The 23,012-nt window shown below is 44.6% G+C and overlaps 2 protein-coding genes across 3 annotated transcripts in view; one reads left to right on the forward strand and one right to left on the reverse strand.

Annotated features, from left to right (window-relative positions):
* Nucleotides 1-16,665, forward strand: LOC121536696 (mitogen-activated protein kinase kinase kinase 19). Its single transcript, XM_041844138.1, has 14 exons — nt 1-186; nt 6,056-6,249; nt 7,095-7,286; nt 7,668-7,828; nt 8,104-8,219; nt 8,986-9,152; nt 9,998-10,058; nt 10,924-11,011; nt 11,830-12,086; nt 12,265-12,308; nt 12,428-14,674; nt 14,772-14,876; nt 15,139-15,836; nt 16,159-16,665. Exons 2-14 carry the CDS (start codon nt 6,067-6,069, stop codon nt 16,292-16,294), a joined length of 4,455 nt encoding a protein of 1,484 aa, XP_041700072.1. The 5' UTR covers nt 1-186; nt 6,056-6,066; the 3' UTR covers nt 16,295-16,665.
* The window catches only part of LOC121536697 (cyclin-T2), a 12,785-nt gene continuing 6,222 nt past the window's right edge, over nt 16,450-23,012 (reverse strand). The window contains exons 7-10 of one of the 2 annotated variants that reach the window (XM_041844140.2): nt 19,889-20,052; nt 19,653-19,723; nt 18,320-19,472; nt 16,450-18,207 (exon numbers count right to left, since the gene is read on the reverse strand). In XM_041844140.2, the coding sequence (XP_041700074.1) occupies nt 18,140-18,207; nt 18,320-19,472; nt 19,653-19,723; nt 19,889-20,052 (1,456 nt within the window). In that variant the 3' untranslated portion in view covers nt 16,450-18,139. Of the gene's footprint in view, nt 18,208-18,319; nt 19,473-19,652; nt 19,724-19,888; nt 20,053-23,012 lie in introns of those variants that run through there. The other variant, XR_005994897.1, reaches the window with a different exon arrangement.

Below are 23,012 nucleotides of genomic sequence, written 5' to 3' on the forward strand. Positions count from 1 at the left end.
ACTACACAGGGGAGGAGAGCAGACATACAATGAAGAAGCTGTTTAAACAAGAAGGAAGTTTACTTGTAAAACAGCTGCTATAGAAATGCAGAACACTATATTTGAAGAACATTGGAGTAAATGTGAAGCATGAAAATTGGGCAAAGGGTTGAAGATATTTCAAGTCGGAGACCAAGAATACTGAAGGTGAGTAAAGTTTTTAATTTCACTCAACTACTGCTTTTCTTTTTCGAGACTTCTTGCTTTAACTACAGTGAGGGAAAAAAGTATTTGATCCCCTGCTGATTTTGTACGTTTGCCCACTGACAAAGAAATGATCAGTCTATAATTTTAATGGTAGATTTATTTCAAACAGTGAGAGACAGAATAACAACAAAAAAATCCAGAAAAACACATGTCAAAAATGTTAGAAATTGATTTGCATTTTAATGAGGGAAATAAGTATTTGACCCCTCTGCAAAACATGACTTAGTACTTGGTGGCAAAACCCTTGTTGGCAATCACAGAGGTCAGACGTTTCTTGTAGTTGGCCACCAGGTTTGCACAAATCTCAGGAGGGATTTTGTCCCACTCCTCTTTGCAGATCTTCTCCAAGTCATTAAGGTTTCGAGGCTGATGTTTGGCAACTCAAACCTTCAGCTCCCTCCACAGATTTTCTATGGGATTAAGGTCTGGAGACTGGCTAGGCCACTCCACGACCTTAATGTGCTTCTTCTTGAGCCACTCCTTTGTTGCCTTGGCCATGTGTTTTGGGTTATTGTCATGCTGGAATACCCATCCACGACTCATTTTCAATGCCCTGGCTGAGGGAAGGAGGTTCTCACCCAAGATTTGACGGTACATGGCCCCGTCCATCGTCCCTTTGATGCAGTGAAGTTGTCCGGTCCCCTTAGCAGAAAAACACCCCCAAAGCATAATGTTTCCACCTCCATGTTTGATGGTGGGGATGGTGTTCTTGGGGTCATAGGCAGCATTCCTCCTCCTCCAAACACGGCAAGTTGAGTTGATGCCAAAGAGCTCAATTTTGGTCTCATCTGACCACAACACTTTCACCCAGTTCTCCTCTGAATCATTCAGATGTTCATTGGCAAACTTCAGACGGGCATGAATATGTGCTTTCTTGAGCAGGGGGACCTTGCGGGCGCTGCAGGATTTCAGTCCTTCACGGCGTAGTGTGTTACCAATTGTTTTCTTGGTGACTATGGTCCCAGCTGCCTTGGGATCATTGACAAGATCCTCCCGTGTAGTTCTGGGCTGATTCCTCACCGTTCTCATGATCATTGCAACTCCACAAGGTGAGATCTTGCATGGAGCCCCAGGCCGAGGGAGATTGACAGTTCTTTTGTGTTTCTTCCATTTGCGAATAATCGCACCAACTGTTGTCACCTTCTCACCAAGCTGCTTGGCGATGGTCTTGTAGCCCATTCCAGCCTTGTGTAGGTCTACAATCTTGTCCCTGACATCCTTGGAGAGCTCTTTGGTCTTGGCCATGGTGGAGAGTTTGGATTCTGATTGATTGATTGCTTCTGTGGACAGGTGTCTTTTATACAGGTAACAAACTGAGATTAGGAGCACTCCCTTTAAGAGTGTGCTCCTAATCTCAGCTCGTTACATGTATAAAAGACACCTGGGAGCCAGAAATCTTTCTGATTGAGAGGGGGTCAAATACTTATTTCCCTCATTAAAATGCAAATCAATTTATAACATTTTTGACATGCGTTTTTCTGGATTTTTTTGTTGTTATTCTGTCTCTCACTGCTCAAATAAACCTACCATTAAAATTATAGACTGATCATTTCTTTGTCAGTGGGCAAACGTACAAAATCAGCAGGGGATCAAATACTTTTTTCCCTCACTGTATGTCCATTCTGACTGACACTTTTAGTACTATTTCATTAATTGGTTCTAGAATGCTAATCTGGAAATAACTCTTTCCCAAAATGGTTTAAATGACTAGTTGTTGTTTTATGGAGCTATGTGTCATTAATCCACTAGGATGCTGGTTAATGTTCCAGAGATGAATAGCTGTTGTTATTATGATGCCAGTCAGTCCTGTGGTTTGAATTAGTTCTAGTACTCTCTCATTAACTCATTGTCATTGTCTAATTCACATCATGAGTCATTGGCTGTGTCCCTAATGGCACCCTATTCCCTATATCAGTGTTTCCCAACTCCTCGAGGACTCCCAACAGCACACATTTTTGTCGTTGCCCCGGACAAACTCACCTAATTCAACTCATTGAGGCCTTGATGATTAGTTGACAAGTTGAAGCAGGTGTGCTTGTCCTGGGCTACAACAAAAATGTGTACTGTTGAGGGTACTATATACAGTGCCTTCAGAAAGTATTCATACCCCTTGACTTAATCCACATTTTGTTGTGTTATAGCCTGAATTCAAAATGGATTAAATAGATGTTTCTTCTCACCCATTTACACACAATACCCAATAATGACAAAGTGAAAACATGTTTTTAGAAATGTTTTCAAATTTATTGAAAATGAAATACAAAAATATCTGATTTACATAAGTATTCACACCCTTGAGCCAATACATGTTAGAAACACCTTTGGTAATGATTACAGCTGTGAGTCTTTCTGGGTAAGTCTCTGTAGCTCAGCTGGTAGAGCACGGCGCTTGTAACGCCAAGGTAGTGGGTTCGATCCCCGGGACCACCCATACACAAAAATGTATGCACGCATGACTGTAAGTCGCTTTGGATAAAAGCGTCTGCTAAATGGCATATTATTTTATATTATTTTATATTATAAAGCCTTGTTCACATTGGCAGGTTGAAGTGACTCAAGTAAAAAAAAAATGCATATCCGATTCAAATCTGTTCTTTTTCCTGCAGTCTGAACAGCCAAAAAGCACATGGAATCTGATATTTCAAGCCACATTTCAAACCACCTTCGTAGGTGGTTTTAAGTCAGATACAAATCTGATTCCTGGCCATGCGATTTGTGTCAAATCTGATTTATTTGCCCTCACTTGGTTTAAAGACGGTTATTTGGCATATATTTTTGCTTGCTAGCTACTCTGTTGACAGTTTGACAAGAACATGAGGTAGCTAACTAGCTTGTTAATTGTTTACAAGCAAATTAGTGAATGTGCAAAAAAGCTAAACAGCTACCAAACTAGCTAGTTGACTGCTGTGGCTAGCCAAAAAGGACTCGTTTTGAAAGTTGGATCATCTTGTCATTTGAGGCTTTAAAAGAGTTCTTACACTATGATTTTGAACATTCACCTTAGCTTGCTACATAACTTATGAGTGACAGGAAGCACGAGCACCACCATCAATCAGCCTACACCACTTTGCACACACCTGTCGTTACTATGACAACTAGCATAGCCATGTCACCAAATAACTATGGTCTGAACTCTGAAAACACACAAATCCAATTTGGTCACTTGTAACTTGCTGTTTGGACAGTCACTATTCCAAAACAGATTTGAAAAACAAAACTGATTTGAGCATTAAGGCCTGTAGTGTGAACAAGGCAAGAGCTTTGCACATCTGGATTGGGCAACATTTGTCCATCAAATTGGTTGTTGATCATTGCTAGACAAAAATGTTCAGGTCTTGCCTAAGGTTTTCAAGCAGATTTAAGTCAAAACTGTAACTCGGCCACGCAGGAACATTCACTGTCTTCTTTGTAAGCAACTCCAGTGTAGATTTGGCCTTGTGTTTTAAGTTATTGTCCTGCTGAAAGGTATCTGGTGGAAAGCAGACTGAACCAGGTTTTTCTCTAGGATTTTGTCTGTGCTTAGCTCTATTCCATTTGTTTTTTTATCCAGTCCTTAACGATTACACACATACCCATAACATGATGCAGCCACCACTTGAAAATATGTAGAGTGGTAATCAGTAATGTGTTGTTTTGGATTTGACCCAAACATAACACTTTGTATTCAGGACATAAAGTTAATTTCTTTGCCACATGTTTTGTAGTTTTACTTTAGTGGCTTATTGCAAACAAGATGCATGTTTTGGAATATATATATATTCTGTACAGGCTTCCTTCTTTTCACTCTGTCATTTAGGTTAGTATTGTGGAGTAACTACAATGTTGATCCATCCTCAGTTTTCTCTAATCACAGCCATTAAACTCTGTAACTGTTTTAAAGTCACCATTGGCCTCATGGTGTAATCCCCGAATGGTTTCCTTCCTCTCCGGCAACTGAGTTAGGAAGGATGCCTTTATCTATGTAGTGACTGGGTGTATTAATACATCATCCAAAGTGTAATTAATAACTTCACCATGCTCAGACAGATATTCAATGATTGCTTTTTATTTTATTTTTACCCATCTATCAATAGTTGCCCTTCTTTGTGAGGCAGATAATTGTATGTGCCGGGTACAGAGATGAGGTAGTCATAAAAAAAAGATGTTAAACAGCATTATTGCACAAAGAGTGAGTCCATGCAACTTATTATGTGACTTGTTAAGCACATTTTTACTCCTGAACTTACTTAGGCTTGCCGTAACAAAGGAGTTTAATACTTATTAACTCAAGACATTTCAGCTTTTATTTATTTATTATTTATTTTGTAAAAAAGTCTAAAAACATACAGTGCCTTGGGAAAGTATTCAGTCCCCTTGACGTTTTCAACATTTTGTTACGTTACAGCATTATTATAAAATTGATTAAATAAAACAATTTCCTCAGCAATCTACACACAATACCCCATAATGACAAAGCGAAAACAGATTTTTTGAAATGTTTGCAAATGTATTGAAAACAGAAATACCTTACAATTGTATTTATTTTAGAATAAGGCTGTAACCTAACAAAATGTGGAGAAAGTCAAGGAGTCTGAATACTTTCCGAAGGCACTGTAATTCCACTTTGACACTATGGGGTATTGTGTGTAGGCACTAAAGGCACTGTAGTGCAGTACTTTTGACCAGGGGCCCAGCATCAAAAGTAGTACACTGTATAGGGCCCTCAAACACAACTCTGGACATCAAAGCCAGTTCCACAGCTTTTTTCATTGTCCCCCCCTAATTTAGAGGGGACACCAGGTGTGTGCTATTAATTATCAGGTAGAACAGTAAACCAGCAGGCTCCAGACCTCATAGGGTAAGCGTTTAATACTCCTGGTATAGGGGATATAGGGTGTGTAGCGGTCAGGGGGGGCCAGGCTGGCCAACAACTAACGAGTGTCAAGTAACACAAGCGTAGACCAACATTTCTCGAGGGAAACGACCCAGGACTTTTATTCAGGGAAATATGTGCCACAGCGCTGGGTAACAATAAAACCAAACCAAAACCTAGCTCGTCTTTGAGCCTTTCTACACAGGTCTTCCGGTCCCTCTCTGCTACCGGACAGCTATGCTGTTTACCAGCGTATCCAACAAAATAAAACAGAAATCCAACAGGCTTGTCCTTACTGGGTCCAGGTCTACGGCCAAGTAACGTCCTGTAGGTTCCGGTCCAGTTGGATTCGATATCCCTCCCAGTGTTGGAGGGCCCTGCATGTCAGCTCTTGCTGTTTCAGACCAAAAAGCTGATCCGGCCAAAGCCAGGTTAAAACAGCCACCACCCAACCTCCAAATTAATTATATTTGGGTGTGTGTAATTAGGCTCTTACCCTTCCGGGCCATCCTCTCTCCTGGCCAGCAGATGTAACCAAAGAGCAGGAATATACCGGCCTTCACACAGTCATTCTCTGATACACATTATACAGTAATGAGAGGAAATGTCCTCCCCTCCACTGTCCCTCTCCTACTGGGACTTATTATATTATAGTAATTATTATAATCAGGCACACTAGATTAGGGTTGGTGAAAACCTACAGGACGGTAGCTCTAAAGGAACAGGGTTGGAGAGCCCTAGAGGCTTGCGTCAACACTCAACACAAACATGCTAAAGTCCCACACCACACGTGGAGGGACCAGACCAGATCTTGAAAGAGGAGAGTAACCACGTACCAAGTGTCCACAGCAAACAAACCAAGCTGAACGGCAGCAAGCTACAGAGCAACAAAACAACCCTCACTGTTATCTCTTCCACTCATCCTTCTGGCTTCTATTCACGCCAACTTGGCAGCAGGACCCTTGTGGATGATGGAGAGGAGTGAGAGAAGGGGTCTGGGGGCTGGTGTTGAGGCGCTGAGGGGAGAGCTGGAGGAGGTGGGCCTGGGGCTGGAGGAGCTGGGATATTGTCCCTGGGAGGAGGTGGATGTTCCCCGCATGGAGGGGGGCTGTACTCCCCTTATCACTGCCTGCCAGAGGGGCTTGACTGAGGTAAGCACCATCGGGGGAGGGGGATCCTTCATTCGGTTCAGGGGGAGGTCTGTCTGGTATGTTAGTCTGCTTCAGAGACCCTTTGATTGAACTGAATGGAACTGACCTGATAAGATATGATTAGTATTCTTATTGTTAGTGAATAAGCATATATATATATATATATAAATGGAAACAGCATGGCTGATATGCTTTATACAGACTTTGTTCTGTTTATGAGGTTGCATGTTTATTAGTCTTACACATTATAATCTACATTCAACATAAGCATCACTGTGTGAATGAATGGAAGGAATATTTAAATCAGAAACAGTTGAATATACTGTGAGGATGTGAACAATCCATTTAAACACAGGTGTTGTAAAACAGAAATGTTTTCCTCTGAGCGTTAAAGTAACATTACTCTTCAGTTGTATTTTTCCTCCCAATAACAATAACACGGTGTCATACATGTTACACGGGGGGATTGGTAAGACAGATGAAGACCTCATTATTATACAACCCATGATCATTCTCTGGAGATAAACTATCAAAACAACCACATTACTTTCTGTTAGTATTGTCTAAGGCCACAGGGGAAAGAACTGCTTGCATGTGTCTCAGGAGTTGGGTCTTTCCAGCTTTTGTTTTGACTCTGTATGATTGAACATATTTCACTGTTACTAAAGCAAAACATGGCATTGTACTTTGTACTCTGAAGAAAACGTACAATAAACCCCATACTATTATGCTGGCTATCATTTACTTGACCTTTGCCATTTTGAAATAGGTGACCAAAGCATGTCATTAACCCTTCCCTGCCCATACAACATGGGGGGGTATTTAAATGTCGATTTTGTTATCAGGTTGTACACTTCCTTCTGAAAAGAGGAGCCGATGTGACTCTGTGCAACCATAGAAACCAGACACCACTGCATGTGAGTCTTCCTGTCCTCCAGGAGGTGCTGTTATCAGCCATGTTCAGGCCTCTGTCCCACCAGACCCAGCTCCTCCAGGCTGCCTGGCAGGGAGACCTCGACTCCCTGCAGCACCTCCTGGTAAGTCCCCCTCCCCCCAAACCTCCTTTACAACGCCTCACCATAGAACACACACACACACGCACAAGCACGCACCAGGAGTGCACACACAGTCACTGCCACTGATATCACTCCCAACGCCCTTCACATTGTGTAACTGGAAATGTGATACACAACATCAGGTGCTTGTCTAACAACGGGGTAAGCTAGAGTTTAGATTAGCACAAAGGACAGCATTGAGTGGATGCAGCCGAAGCGGCTATGAGCATTCCAACTCTAATCATCTCCAGGACATTTCTCATTTGACCTATCTTTATTCGTAATGCTCTTTCAAAGTGAAGGACATTTGTGGAACTCAGGCACCAGTGCTGACCCTATATCTCTATGTCTGGTGTGTTACAGGCCCAGACTGACCTAGTGGATGTGAACACTCAGAACCGCGACGGGCTGACCCCTCTGATGCTGGCTGTGAGGGACGTCGACCTGTTTGAGGGGCTGGACGTCCGGTTGCCATGGGAATACAGACCTGTGGAGGTGGTCAGGGAACTGCTGGCTCTCTCAGCGTAAGGAAACCTGCAGCAATGACAATAACGCTTTGGTTTTGTTTTGTTATTACAACAGCCTAAAACATTATTACAACAGCCTTATTGCAAAATGACCTTATTACAGCAATACAATCTTATTATAACCTGACAACATAATAATATATTCCACCTCCCAAGCTAACAATTTCCTTGTTCCATAACAGCACTGAACAAATACTATTTCACATTGCCCCTGCATTTTTATTGGTCTATCTCTATAAATTATGTTAATTATTCTCCCTCTGTCCAAACAGTAACCTGGGGGTGCGTGATGTCCACGGCTGTTCTGCTCTTCACTATGCTGCTCAGATAGAGAGCCCCCTGAAAGACCAACTCATCCAGATGATGGTTGTCTCCCTCAGACAGCCAGGTATAACATGACTTTCAACCAAGATGGTCAGACAATGTTGTTACTACAGTTATTACTGTGGAATTACGTGACATGACTTTCAACAGTGATCTTCAGACAAATCCAACATAACACAACAGAGATTTTTGGTATGGTTTGATATATTCTCTGTTTACTGTTGAGGATATTGCAGGGAAATACTTTTATATCCAAGTACAAACCATGTGATCTGCTTTGAGGATTACTTGTTATACGCATACTAGTACCACACCAAATCTGCTTATGTTTGTGGCAGTTCGTTCTTGTGACATCACAGTACTCAGGTCATGTACAACATGATGCCTTTAAAGTTTTCCTCTAAAGTTGATTTTACAAATCTATCCTGACAGAAATGCAATACAGATTTGACTGATCTATTATGTTACTGAATAGCAAAGGAGGCTGCTGAGGGGAGAACGGCTCATAATAATGGCCGGAATGGCGCAAATGGAATACCATTCCACTTATTCTGCTCCAGCCATTACCACGAGCCCCTTCTCCCCAATTAAGGTGCCACCAACCTCCTGTGGTGAATAGTATTGATTAATAAACCATTTAGTCGATCTGTGCGGTGTGTACTTGCGTAATCAAATGTTTTCCTGTGCTTGGAGGCGTGGTCAAAGCCAGCACTCATATGGGAAATCCTGGTGAATTCCTGAGGGGCTGAGTGTGTGAGAGAGGGCCTTGTTTCCTTCTTGTGCTCACTGACTCCACATTTCCGTCTCATTCTGCCCTGGCCAACAAACAGCGCCCATGCCCCTGGACCTGCAGTGCTTCCACCTTGATGAGCTGAGAGCAACAAACTCCCCCAGCCCCTCTCCCTCTCTGACCGATGAGCTGAGAGCAACAAACTCCCCAAGCTCCTCTCCCTATCTGATCCAAAATGTCCTAATTCAGACTGTTACCAGCACAGAGGTAAGTGAACGTCATGTTGTACAGTTATGTAAGAAGTGTACAAGTCTGTAATTTTGTGGAGACATGCTTCATAATGTGATTTTGTTCACTATCTGTTATCTGTCAAGATATTTTCACTTAAAGTACATTTTAAGCTCATCAAATATATTAATACAAGACAAGTTCATTACAAGACAAGTTAGTTGTATTGCATCAAAACACTGTTTACTACACCATAGCTTTTGTCTCAATTGCATTATTTATTACTTAACCAAACAATGCCCAAATATCCCTAATCAATCAAAAGGCTTAATCCATGGTAGCTCTTCCGCTAAAGCAATGGGGCCCAATTCACCAGAGGCCTGAGTTAGATCAGTGTAATTGGCTGGTGGGGAGTCTGTGTTCTGACTGGCTGACTCTTAGCTACATCCTGACTTTGCTTTGAAGTGGACTTCACAGGTGAGACTGAGGCAGGGAGCGCAGCTGGCTACTGTCTGATGTCTAATGACCCGGCCCACTTATTGAATAGAGGAAGAGCAGATGGTTGACAGAGGCTACCCCAGGAGCACACAAACACAGCAGACTGGGAGCTAATGTGAAGCTATAGAGAAGGACACCATTTCAATATTTTAGGCCACCCCCAGGGAAATTAAATGGGGTGGAGTTGTTAATCAGATGTTTAACAATCTAATTTGTTATAGGCTCTGAGACAAATGTCAGGTGTAAACAACAACCACTATCACCATCGTCCTCCTACCTACACTTAGGTCAATGATATCATAGATGTTTTTGTGGATTCATGTCAAATGCCACAGGAATTTAGGCTACTATGATCATTCTTATTTGCCCATGTTTTTCCCTTGTAGGATGTTCTGGAGTCTCCAGAGTGTGTTCCTTTATCCGACCATCATAAAGCCATCAGCCAAGGTAGGATGTATTTCCCTATTGTGCACTGACAGTGACTCATTGTGCCTCTGGTCTGTGTGCCCTGTAGGCTCTACAGAAGACCCCCCCCCCCTCCTCCCAAACACACCCTTCCCCTCTCCTCACACACTGGGCCTATCCCACAAAGAGACAGCCACAAAGGCCAGCCCTGCCATGGCCCAAGCTGATTGGCTCAGTGTGCTAAATCACTCCCCTCAGGGAGACACAATACAGACTTCCAGCTGGAAACCTTCCTGACTCCTGTCAGACACACTACAGACACACACAACAGAACAGAGTAGCTCAGAGAGCGAAAACGAGAGTGAGCGAGAGAGAGAGAGAGAGAGAGAGAGAGAGAGAGGTGTACAGCCCCTCTCAATCTCATTCTGTCATATAATCTGAGTAGGCTGAGATGATGGTAGACTGTACTAACTGGCTCTGAAACAGGTAACGTCTATTGTTTCTTATGTTGTTCTCCGACCACTCTGTTTGGAAAGTACTGTAAATGCTAAATGTCATTTGTAGTTTTCTGCACATAGGCTGTGTGTAGGAACAGTTGTGTGTAAAAACAACAAGAGTAAATAGTGTAAAATGTTTGGCATTATACAGTGTTTATAAGTTGTATTATTGGTTAATTTTGATCTTGGTGAAATTCTACTGAGTTTATCATAAACAGTATCATGGTGGAGCATCTGATTTGTCACTGGACTGTTGTGATACTGAATGCTATCCGACATGTGACAGAGGAACCATTCACTGTTGGCCTGCGACTTTTGCTGTTGACACACAGTAGCAGTAATGTCCCTTCCGTGTGTGAAAGGTACATCAACCCCTACTGACCTCAGGCTGTGTTGGATGTGTCCTGTAGATAAGGGGCTCTCCCTCTCCTTCCAGAGCGCCATGGATACCCTGAGGGACATGAGGCAAGCCTACCAAGATCTGGGGAAGGGTAGCAGGTGGGCACGCACACACACACGCTCCATGTTAATTAGAACGGCTATAAATTAATATAACAATACCGTAACCACCGAGCAAATTGACAGTCAGGAACCCACCCAAACACCAACACCTGTTCACACAGACACACACAAAAACTTATGCACACATCCTTGCAATCAACAAGCACTCTCGCACACATGAACAAACAAATCCACCATACACTAGTCCCTCCTCCTTGTGTGTACTTCACCCCCCAATCCCCCTTCCACACCTCCCTCTCACTTTTACATAAATACAGAATAAGAAGTGTCCAGTTACACGGTCAGGCCAGCAGTCATCATGTCAAGGGCATGCCAATCTCCCCGAACAGAGAACAGAGGGAGACAGAGAGAAACAGAGGGAGAGAGGGAGGAACAGAAGGAGAGTCTACTTTGCTCTCTGAAACAGATCATTGTCTGTAGGGCTCTTACTGCTGAAAGAGGTCCAAAGGGATCCTGGGAGAATAAACCCCTTTGAAAAGTTCTCTCACTTTACAGCATCAGCTTCCCTGGCCAGCGTCCCTCTGCTGTGCCCTCTGTCCTGTGTCCACACAGAACGGAGAAAGTGCAATTGAAGAGGAGGGACAGTGTTCATTATTAGGAAATGATATCAGATTACCCTACGTCTCAGCTCCAGGTTCAAGATCAAATATATAATATCAAGCCTTGTAAATTTTGTGAATCTTAAATGATTTGAAGGAACCAAATTATTTTACCAAGATTGTTCAAGATTGCCTGTGAGGTATATGAACTCATACTAAGGATTTATTCTCAAATCTAATTTGTTCTCTCTTCAGTCGAGGTTCATCTCTACCCAGTCTGTGGTTCAGAGCCAGACACTTACACAAACTGGATCCTACACTGGGGCTATTGAAGACCACGGGAAGCTCCTCCTGCCTGCCTGTTCCCCCCAGGCTCAGGGGCAGATGTGAGGCTGTGGCCCCCAGCCTGGTGTCCCCTCACCCAGCCCAGCTGAGCCAATCTGCCCCCGGTCTATTGGAGCCTCTCCTGGACTCGAGCTCTCTGGGCCAGGCCCGAGCCCACATCCAGAACAGTTAGCAATATAATAATCATATAATGTCTGCTACAGGCTTAGAGGACAATATAAGGTTGCCATGTTGTTGATTAATTTGTTTAGGTAAAGGTCATACTCATGAATGGGTTTCGAGAAGTACTCTTTGTTGAGGAAATTATCTTATGTTTGTAAAGCTTGGCATGTTCTTGTCTTGCAGGGCTTGGGTGTGGTGAAACTGAGAAAACAAGTAATGGTCGAAAGGTAGGTCAACTCGAATGAATAATGTTTTATTTGTACATCACATTTTCATACAGCTTCCTTAGTTTGAAAAACCAACTGTAATTTGATATTTATTCACATTTCCAATCATCTCTGTCCAGGGCTCCTTCCCTGCCCTGCTTCCAGGCCCCATTAGGACCCCCAAGCTGTTAGCGCCTCTGGAGGGGAGGCATAGAGACGGAGGAGTACTGCCCGGCCTGAAGCACCCTTCTCCCCTAAAGCCCATCAGCCTGGTGCCCCTGACCTCCATGACCTCCAGGCTGAGGAGGGAGAGGCTGGCCAGGACCAGGGTGAGCCCCAGAGGGTCCCTAGGCACCAGGGGGGGAAGCGAGGAGAGCAGCTCCAGTAGCCAGTCCTCCATCGACCTGGAGGAAGAGGAGGATGAGAATAAGAGAGACTTAAGAGAGACTACAGCAAAACAACATGCTGGAGAGACTTTTGAGGGAAGGTTGCACTTGGATCTAGACTCATCTGGAAAGTTTAATGTTGGAGATTACACTGAGGATAATGCAGCCCATTGGAATAGGGAGTCGACAAGACATCAGGGGGCCTGTACTAGGGATATCAAGGAAGGAGTATCTATCAAATCTGACCCTGAAGGGAGAGGGTACAAAGCAATAATTGAAATGAGGCACCAACTTAACCCCGATTTGACACATTTCAAAGATGTTAAGAGCACTTCATGCTTTGAGGGGGATTGTGAGGATAAGGTTGTGGCAGTGGAACGGACAAAGGTGATGTGCTCAGGGGGTCTCTCAAAAGAGACCACAAGAACTGAGCCAACTACCACATACCCCTTTGTATCTAAAAGAAGTGGAAAGAAAGAGATTCAAGTTGATGACAATAATGCAAAGACTGGTGTTGTGGATGACACCAAGTATCAATGTCTTCCTTCTACTGTGAATATCACATTACCTGAATTAAACCCTCCTACAGAGAAAAAGATCAAACCTATCAAGCCTGTCAAGAACAAAGAGAGAAGAGGCAGCACTAGTGTCCAAACCAAAACCAATCAGTCTTTCAACGTCTTGGCACACAAAGATCACATTCGGGGGAACAGCAAGTCCAAAAGCAACCTGAGGACTTCACCCATTCCTTCACAAGTCAAAGGCAAAGTCAGAAAACCTCCTGATCTCATCATCAGTGGGGAGGCCACAGTGAAATCAAGGATAATCTCTACCAAGACTGGTCAGAAAAGCACAGACTCAACCTCTGTCAGAACGAGGGTTACAGAGCCCTTACGTCCAAGCTGCAAAAGGTTGAACAATGACAAAAAGGCACTTACTAAAATAAAAGCCCCTTGTCAGAAACCTATTCAGCAGAGGGAGCCGAAAAGTGCCAGACAACCCAAGACTGGGTCACAACTGGGGACCCTGAGGGCCAAGTCAGCTGTGGACTACATCACCTACAGTGATATGTTCCAGGAAATCAACACCGGGGATGAGGAAGGACCAGTCATCTATGAGATGTTTGCAGGCCCGGTGTTTGACAACATTAGAGTTTCCAGTTCATGTGAGAGGACCAGGCAGGTCCAGTCTGCCCCATCTAGGAAGACCCAAACCCACAGGACCAAACACAAATGCCCTAAACCACTGGAGAGCAGTAGACTGAGGCGAAGCCCAGTGGACAAGGGCAAGCAGAGGAAGAATAGGGCTATTAGGCCTATTTCCAGGGGAAAGTCGCATCTAACGCCTATCGCCATCACGGATGACAAAGACGACGTGGTGGTAATTTCTGGGCTCGACTGGCACATCCAGACGAAGAATGAGCTGCTCCTCAGTAAAGATGGAGAAGAGACAGTCTCTCCCAACACACCAGAGGTTCAGGAGGGGGACCATACGTTGTCACTCTCAGTGATAGATGAAGTGCTGTCAATGTCCAGCCATGCGTCAAATCCACTAATATCTCACCACTGGCCGAGAGACAAAACCTCTCCCAGTCAGACAAAGACTAAACTCACATCTCATTCTGACCCAGACGATGATCGCCTCCATGTGCAGAACAATAGGGGACCCATCGGGAACAACATATCAGAAAATGACAATAACAATAGCAAGGCAAATCACCTAGACCATTCATCCACTCCATCCTATTGCCCAGTGCAGCCTAAGATCAACACCTGGACCTCAGGTAGCTGTGACAGCAGGACCTTGTCCCCTGTGTTCCAGCAGTTTCTGGATGATGTGGGGGAGGGACCACTGACCGATGACCTGCTCCGTTGTCTGGCAGAAGAGCTGATATCACTGGATGAGAGAGATGGTGTATCTCCATGTCCAGAAAACAACTGTGACTCAGACCAGAGGGAATTCAGAAACGATTCTGAGCCGAGATGTGAGAAGTTACTGGGGGTAAGCTAGCACTAAAGAATTACCTACACCAATTACAGCTAATCATATATATAAATCACAAATGTGTAACTTCTTACCCTGTGCGTTTGTCCACTAGGATATTACATCACCTGGAGAAGTGCTCAGTGGGTCTAGGTTGGTAGTGGATGATGCCATCACCTGGAGGAAAGGAGAAGTGCTGGGCAGAGGAGCTTATGGAACTGTGAGTACGTCAGCTTCTCTGTTGCCTTGGAAAAGAGGAAAAGTTACATCACAGTAAAGAGAACCAATCATGCCAACACACAAACCTTGCTATAGCTGTACAATCCCATATCAAAACAAGGCTACCTTCATCTCAGACATTCAACTGAAACAGTTTAGCTAAGCTCTTGGGTATCAAATGAGTACCTGTGCCTGTCTATAATAGGAATTTAAAGTATGTTTTGGCTTTAAATCATAAAGCTTAATATTTTTGCTGTTTTTAGGTGTTCTGTGGACTGACCAGCCAAGGCCAGTTGATAGCCGTAAAACAGGTGGCCCTGGACGCCTCAGACCTCGACACCGCAGACAAGGAGTACAACCGCCTACAGGAGGAAGTAGACCTCCTAAAGAACCTCCATCACAGCAACATTGTGGGATTCCTGGGCACCTCTCTGCGGGACCACATGGTCAGCATCTTCATGGAGTATGTCCCCGGAGGATCCATCGCCAGCGTGCTCCACCGCTTTGGCCCCCTTCCGGAGCGCGTCCTGGCCCTGTACACCCATCAGATCCTGGAGGGGGTGTCCTACCTGCACCTCAACAGGGTCATCCACAGGGACCTGAAGGGGAACAACGTGATGTTGATGCCTACAGGAGTAGTCAAGCTGATAGACTTCGGCTGCGCCCGGCGTTTGAGTTGCCTCACTCACACACACAGTCGTAGTGACCTCCTGAAATCGGTGCACGGCACGCCCTACTGGATGGCGCCGGAGGTCATCAACGAGACGGGTCACGGCAGGAAGTCGGACATCTGGAGCGTGGGGTGCACAGTGTTTGAAATGGCCACAGGGAAGCCGCCGCTGTCACACATGGACAAGATGGCGGCGCTGTTCTACATCGGGGCGAGGAGAGGCCTGATGCCCTCACTGCCTGACGGGTTCTCAGAGGACGCCAGGGATTTTGTTCAAGTCTGTCTGACCAAGTGAGTTGATCTACAATTCTGTACTTACAAGCAAAATGTTACATATAATAATTTTAAAGGGATAGTTCAACCAAATGACTGATGTTTCCTTACCTTGAATGTGGTCTCCGAATAAGTAGATTGGGATCTACACTGTGGGTTTGTATAGAAAGCTACAAAGACTAAAGTAAAACAAACCCAAGTGTGGATTAACATTTCAGTAACTTAATTAGATTAACGATCACTAAGTCAAACAAAGATAAATGTGACAACTCATCAAGTCAGTAAATCATGATAATAAAGGGCATCCAAGTTGAATAACATTATTCTGTCCTCTTTGCAGTGACCAGAAACAGCGCCCATCTGCAGAACAACTATTGGACCACCCTTTCATTCCCAAGCTGTTAGGAAATAGCTCAAGAAGTGCCAATCAGGAACACCTATCAAGAATTAATATAAATGTCAAATGTATTGCTTGAAACTTTTGCACTTCTTTCCTCTGCTATTACACAAATAATTCCTTGAATATTTGGGGCACCTTTGATTTTGCAGAGGATACAAAGCACTTTTGTCAAACATTTAGTTTCCATACTTTTCATTTAGCACACAGTAAATACCAATCATACAACATAGGTCATGTTTTAAGGTAGTGGTAACCTTAAGATTTATTTGTAGAACAAAAAAACAAAAATGGATGTCAAGACTAGCATTTGCCTTCTTGTTGAGAACAAACCACTGTAATGTGTGCCCAAGAGCATAATCACTATCAGTACTGGGGAAACATACCATCTTGGCCTCAATACGAACTCTGTCTGCACACTGAAATAAAGGACTAACCAGTCAAAGAACAGTTACTAGTTTGTGTCCAGAATTGAGAACGATATATTCCATATATAGTAGGAAACTGACCCGTTAAGAGAGCAAACAGCATACGAGCCACCGTAATGTATCAACAACACTGATGGAACGTTAAGCCCTACAGCCTTTTCTGCTAGCCTGGTCCCAGATCTGTTTGTGCTCTTGCCTACTCCATTGTCAAGCCATGTCAATTACATAAGGAGTTGGCAAGAGAGCAGAAAGACTGGCACCCAGGCTACTTTTCTGCTGTTTTCTTTCACCAGTCATAAAGAATACATTATTTACCAGTACTGACGTACAGCTTTGTATCTATGGGCTACAGCGTCAAGCCAAGTAATAATTTTGTGTAAATGCACTTCACAGCAAAGGTTAGGCATGTAAACTTTATAGCACTATTATTATTGCCCTATTCTCATGTATATCTTTAGTTTTTTGTGAGGCACAGCCTTTGGCATCCAGCTTAAGTTCATCTTGGAGGTCAAAATAAAAAAAAGTGTACAAATTGCATGGCCTCTGACAACATGCCAGGTGGTTGGTACTGTTTGTAGGGTCTGGATTGGCTAAGTTGGAAAGGTCGAAGGTCAAGTGCCATCTCCTGGCAGCCATGTGTAGTACAGGCTCTAAGCACAACACAGGAACGTGGCAGTCAGAATCACTGATGATAGGACTGCTACATCAAGTTACAATAGTATTTTTCCCCAATATACATCTTGTTATACTTACAAGCAGCTCCAAACCTGAGTATTTATGGTATAGCTTTTTAAACATCCAAAAATGCATGTACATTTATCTCCACTTTCTGTAAACAGCGGTCAGCATTCTGTGTTATCCCTTTGATGATTGCATGCAGATCCTACATACAGTATTCAGTATAAAAAATGAGAAACTAATTCAAGAGAAATAAACTAAAAATCCAGCTTCCATTGGCAGCCATGTTTGGCCTACCTCCTCTACTTCTGTCTGAGCTAAGCCCCCTCCTGCCACAACAGTGGCCTGCTCGACTTGTTTTCTCACCAGAATGGATAACAGTTGTGGAAATGGAGTTTAAATTATTATTTAAAATAAACTATTAGAAATTGCACCTTTCATGCCTTTTCAGTATTTATAATACTTATTTTTTTCTCCCAATATGGAGATTTAAACTCAGGTGACCCCCCCTAACACTCACACACGTCCGCATTCCAAGACCCATCCTGAGAATATGGAGGACAAAGCAGCAATTACACACTGAAAGGGCAGGACTATACCAGCGCTGCCAAGAGATCAGATGATCAGGAAGCATTCATTTCTCTCTTTTTGCCTCAACACTTGAGATGTCCTACACTTTCCTTTATATTTTTTGCTTTACCTTCCTATGCTTTGCTATAAAGGGTTCATGAGTTAATTCCTTGGGCACTTAAGAGGGAATCAAGCATGTAAAAGTGTGTGTAGTCTGCCCGTTGGCAGCAAACGCCCGGCCGGCGCCCTCAAGACTGCGGCTCTCCACTGGCTTCTTGTCCAGTTTCACTAGGGTGCTGAGATGTCCGTAGCCCACCTGGTGACAGGGGGAGGAGGGGGAAGGGAAGGTTAAAACCAGAGCTGTGACTGAGACGACACACACTGTGACTGCAGCTGAACAGAGGAACAATGAGAGGAGGAGGAACTACCTGCGCCGCCCTTGGAGCTTTTGCTCGTTTTGGAGGAGGAGTGGTGGTTGTGGCTGGCGACGTGTGGGTGCCCCCTCTTGCGGGAGGAGCTGGAACCAGAACCGAGGGCCGTGCCCGCCACCCCCTCAACACCCCCCAGCCCTAGGGGGCTCCGGAGGAGGGCTGGCCCGGCCCCTGCTGGCCCCTCGGGGCCCCCCCGGCCGTTGCCACTGTGCTGTGCTGCATGGAGGTGAGAGTGGCCGTGCTGCTTGTGGTGGTGGCGGTGGGTAGAGTGTTCCCGGTGCTTCTCCTTGCTCACTAGCGGGCTGGAATGTTTGCTCTTGGCCCCGCCCTCGTCAGAAGAGCTGTGGCGCTCAGAGGACACCTTGATTTTCATCTTCAGCTCCTCTTTGCTGGCCACACCCCCCTGAGAAGGAACTGGAAGGCGGAGTTTGAGTGAGCCCCCCTTGTCCCGTTTGTCAGAGGGGACCTTGTCCTGGCCTGGCATGGCCAGCTTCATTTTAAGAGGGGAGGCAGTGGTGCTGCTGCTGCCCCCAGGGTTAGGATGGGGCTGCATGTGTTTCCTGTGGTCTGATTGGACAGAGGAGGGTATATATGAGTCCCTGCCCTCAGGCTCCACACTCTGCTGCTCTGCCCTGCGTTTATGCTGCACCACCAGCTCAGCAGCGTGCTTCTCTCTATACTTGTCCAGGGACATTTTCTGAGCCGGTGGGGGAGGTGGAGGGAAAACTGGCTGCTGTTGCTTCCCCCCACCCCCTCCTACCCCGACCTTGTGTTCATGTTTAGTAGGGTTGAACTCTGTCTTATCTGGTCTGTGTGGGTTCAGTGGAGCACCCTGTTGGAGGCCAAGTGCATCTGTTTTGAGGGAATAGCTTCCTCCCTCCAAGCGACCCCCCGTATCCTGGGGCCAGTCGCTGGGGGCCGTGAAGGTGTAGGAGCTGCCCTGCATGGACGCGATAGAGTCCAGGGAGAGGGGTCCACTGGCGTGCCCCGGCAGAGGGACAGGGAACGAGGAGGCGGCTTTGGAAAAGGCTGAGTTGGAGACCCCAGGGATGGCATCTCCCAGGGTATGTTCGTGGACAAGGGAGGGTCCTGGGTAGGGGTCATTTGCCTGAGAGCCATCTCCCTTGGTCTTCTTGGCAGCTTGCGTGGCCTGGCAAGGGGGAGAAGAGAGAATGATGGCGTGAGGAGGGATTTTGTGAAGGGCATTATATAAAACTGTACAGCAATAAAACTACACTGAATTCAAATCAGCAGACACAGGACGCTCTACAGTGTTTAACATGATTAAGAGGTCTTAATGATGATTAACTGGTGAAAAACTGAAGCTTACCCTCCAATTTCGTATCCTCTTCAACCTGCTCGGTGTCTTCTCCAGAATCTGAAGGAACTCATGCGTCAGTTCTGAAGGCAAGGAAAGATCATACTTGGTTTTAACACCTAATTAATTGCAATGACATATTGCAAACATTTCTCATTGACGAAAACAAACTATTATTCTAAACTAAACCACATTTTAACTGTGCCTTCTTTTCAAACTATGAGCATGAACCAAAATCAAAGCCTCACCATCGAGCAGCTCCAGTGTGACAGAGTTGTCCACGTACTCCCACCAGTGTTTCCCGTCAGTGGAAACCGGGATCTCCCAGTTGGACCATTTACAGGCCAGGTGGATGCAGACGCAGGCGATTACTGTGGGCTTGTGTTGCAGGCAGAAGGTGGTGAGGTGGAGGCTGTGTGAGGAGAGGCCGGAGCACAACGGGTCACATGGACCAGAGGGAAGAGAAAACAAAGGGGGGGGAACGACGACAACGTTAGTTACAGGTGCTTAGGGCTGAGGTAAAACATAGTATACACAGTATTGAGGACAACAGAGAAGAATAAGAATCATTGCAACAGAAATGTTACACCCAGATTGACACAGTTGCACACTTATCAAAATAACAAACAATGACTGAGATGCAGAATAGATCATGAGTCAGTTTCACATTGTGGCTACCATCCTAGTGTTTACCACAAGGAGCGACAGATATAGCAATAACTTCAATTCAAATAAAAAAGATGACTAGCACGTTTTTTTGTGGGGAAAATGACCGAATTTCACCTTTTATTAAAACATCAACCACCAATAAATAACACACGTGGTCAACATTTTATGGTAATGTGGAAATCTGCTGGCAAAGTAAATTCAAACAGACGCTCATTCAGACTCTGAATTCTTCACTCATGACTAACTGGTTATGGCGAGACATGCACAGAAATGCCTTCTTCTAGTCAACTCTAGTCCAAGTTTGTTTGAGTTCTAAAGAACCAGAGTAATGGGGAACTAGATCGAGCTACAATACTGAACCTTACAACATTTTAAAGGCCAGAGAGCTAGATAGCCTACCATTTGAAAGACCATGGTAAAATCTGGATGGTAACCTTGTGTCACAACAAGTACAATGCCTGGACGCTGGACATAACGCATATTATGGAGAAAATGTTATCCATCTCCTGTATGACTGCGCTGCCTGAGACTAGTGCGCACACAATCCTGAAAAAAAACATAGATTAGAAGTTCCTGAATTTACCATGGTGACTAACCTTAATAGACTCCAAACCCTAGAAATACTAAAACAGGCATTCCCATTCAAGTCAATTATATTTTTTTGTCTACAGGTTATGGTCAGTAACCATGGTGAATTATATTTCTATGATCCTACTTGCTGTGGCTGGTCATTGGGTTCAGATCAGGCATTAAGAGGCCATTCATCCTCTAATTACAGCGATGTCTCCGGCACAGCGTCAACCTCTTATTCTCCTTGTTCAGTGTTATCTATAAGCCTCTCCAGTTCTAACGGGTCAAATGCAGCCGAACAGGCCGCTTTTGGAAGACAATGTCTTTGGCGCTTTGATATTTGTTTCTATAAACAAATTAAATACACACAATTCCATACGATTGCTGGATTACGGCACCTTAATTATGACTAGGCCTAACAGAAAAGCAACTATCAAGATCTGCGTCCAGACACTGTAGTTTGTTTTGAGGGCATTTGACAGTTGGAAACAAAAAGGCTATATTTAAATCAACCCAACACGTCATGTTAAAAGTAACCCTTTAAGGACCTAGTTCCTCGAGAATTTGCAGAACATGAACTGTGAAAGGTTGTTTGTACGTGAAAAGCCAGAAAGCAAGAATAATACGTATGATAATAGGCAGATGTGGCACCAAATCAATATTTTACAATACAATGAAATGGTGTATTGAAACATGAATTCTTCTCTTCAAATCTAAATAAAACTTGCCATTTGAGTAGGTCCTTAATGGGTTAACATCAGAAATGTAAATTAGCACTTCCATTTCTGTTCTATATACAAATACAGTGCATTCAGAAAGTATTCAGACCTTTCACACATTTTGTTACATTACAGCCTTATTCTAAAATGTATTAAATCATTTTTTTTACCTCATCAAATCGACACAATACCACATAGTGACAAAGCGAAAACAGGTTTTTAGACACATTTACATAAGTATTCAGACCCTTTGCTATGAGACTCGAAATTGAGCTCAGGTGCTTCCTGTTTCCATTGATCATCCTTGAGATGTTTCTATAAAACTTTATTGGAGTCCACCTGTGGTAAATTCGATAGATTGGACATGATTTCGAAAGACACACACCTGTCTATATAAAGGTCCTACAGCCATGAGGTCAAAGGAATTGTCCGTAGAGCTCCTAGACAGGATTGTGTCGAGGCACAGATCTGGGGAAGGGTTCCCAAAAAATGTCTGCAGCATTGAAGGTCCCCAAGAACAGAGTGGCCTCCTCCATTTTTAAATGGAAGAAGTTTGGAACCACCAAGACTATTCCTAGAGCTGGCCTCCTGGCCAAACTGAGCAATCGGAGGAGAAGGGCCTTGGTCAGGGAGGTGACCAAGAACCTGATGGTCACTCTGACAGAGCTCTAGAGTTCCTCTGTGGAGATGGGAGAACCTTCCAGAAGGACAACCATCTCTGCAGCACTCCACCAATCAGGCCTTTATGGTAGAGTGGCCAGACAGAAGCCACTCCTCAGTAAAAAGGCACATGGCAGCCCACTTGGAGTTTGCCAAAAGGCACCTAAAGACTCTCAGACCATGAGAAACAACATTCTCTGGTCTGATGAAACCAAGATTGAACTCATTGGCCTGAATGTAAAACGTCACATCTGGAGGAAACCTGGCACCATCCCTACGGCGAAGCATGGTAGTGGCAGTATGATGGGGGGATGTTTTTCAGCGGCAGGGACTGGGAGACTTGTCAGGATCGAGGGAAAAATGAACGGCGCAAAGTACAGAGAGATCCTTGATGAAAACCTGCTCCAGAGCGCTCAGGACTTCAGACTGGGGCAAAGGTTCACCTTCCAACAGGACAACGACCCTAAGCACGCAACCAAGACAACACAGGAGAGGCTTCGTGACAAGTCTCTGAATGTCCTTGAGTGGACCAGCCATAGCCCGGACTTGAACCCGATCGAACATCTCTGGAGAGACCTGAAAATAGATGAGCAGCGATGCTCCCCATCCAACCTGACAGCGCTTGAGAGGATCTGCAGAAAAGAATGGGAGAAACTCCCCAAATACAGGTGTGCCAAGCTTGTAGCGTCATACTCAAGAAGACGAGGCTGTAATCGCTGCCAAAGGTGCTTCAAAAAAGTCCTGAGTAAAGGGT

This window comes from Coregonus clupeaformis, chromosome 23 (genome assembly GCF_020615455.1).
Source record: "Coregonus clupeaformis isolate EN_2021a chromosome 23, ASM2061545v1, whole genome shotgun sequence".
Classification (NCBI taxonomy): Eukaryota; Metazoa; Chordata; class Actinopteri; order Salmoniformes; family Salmonidae; genus Coregonus; species Coregonus clupeaformis.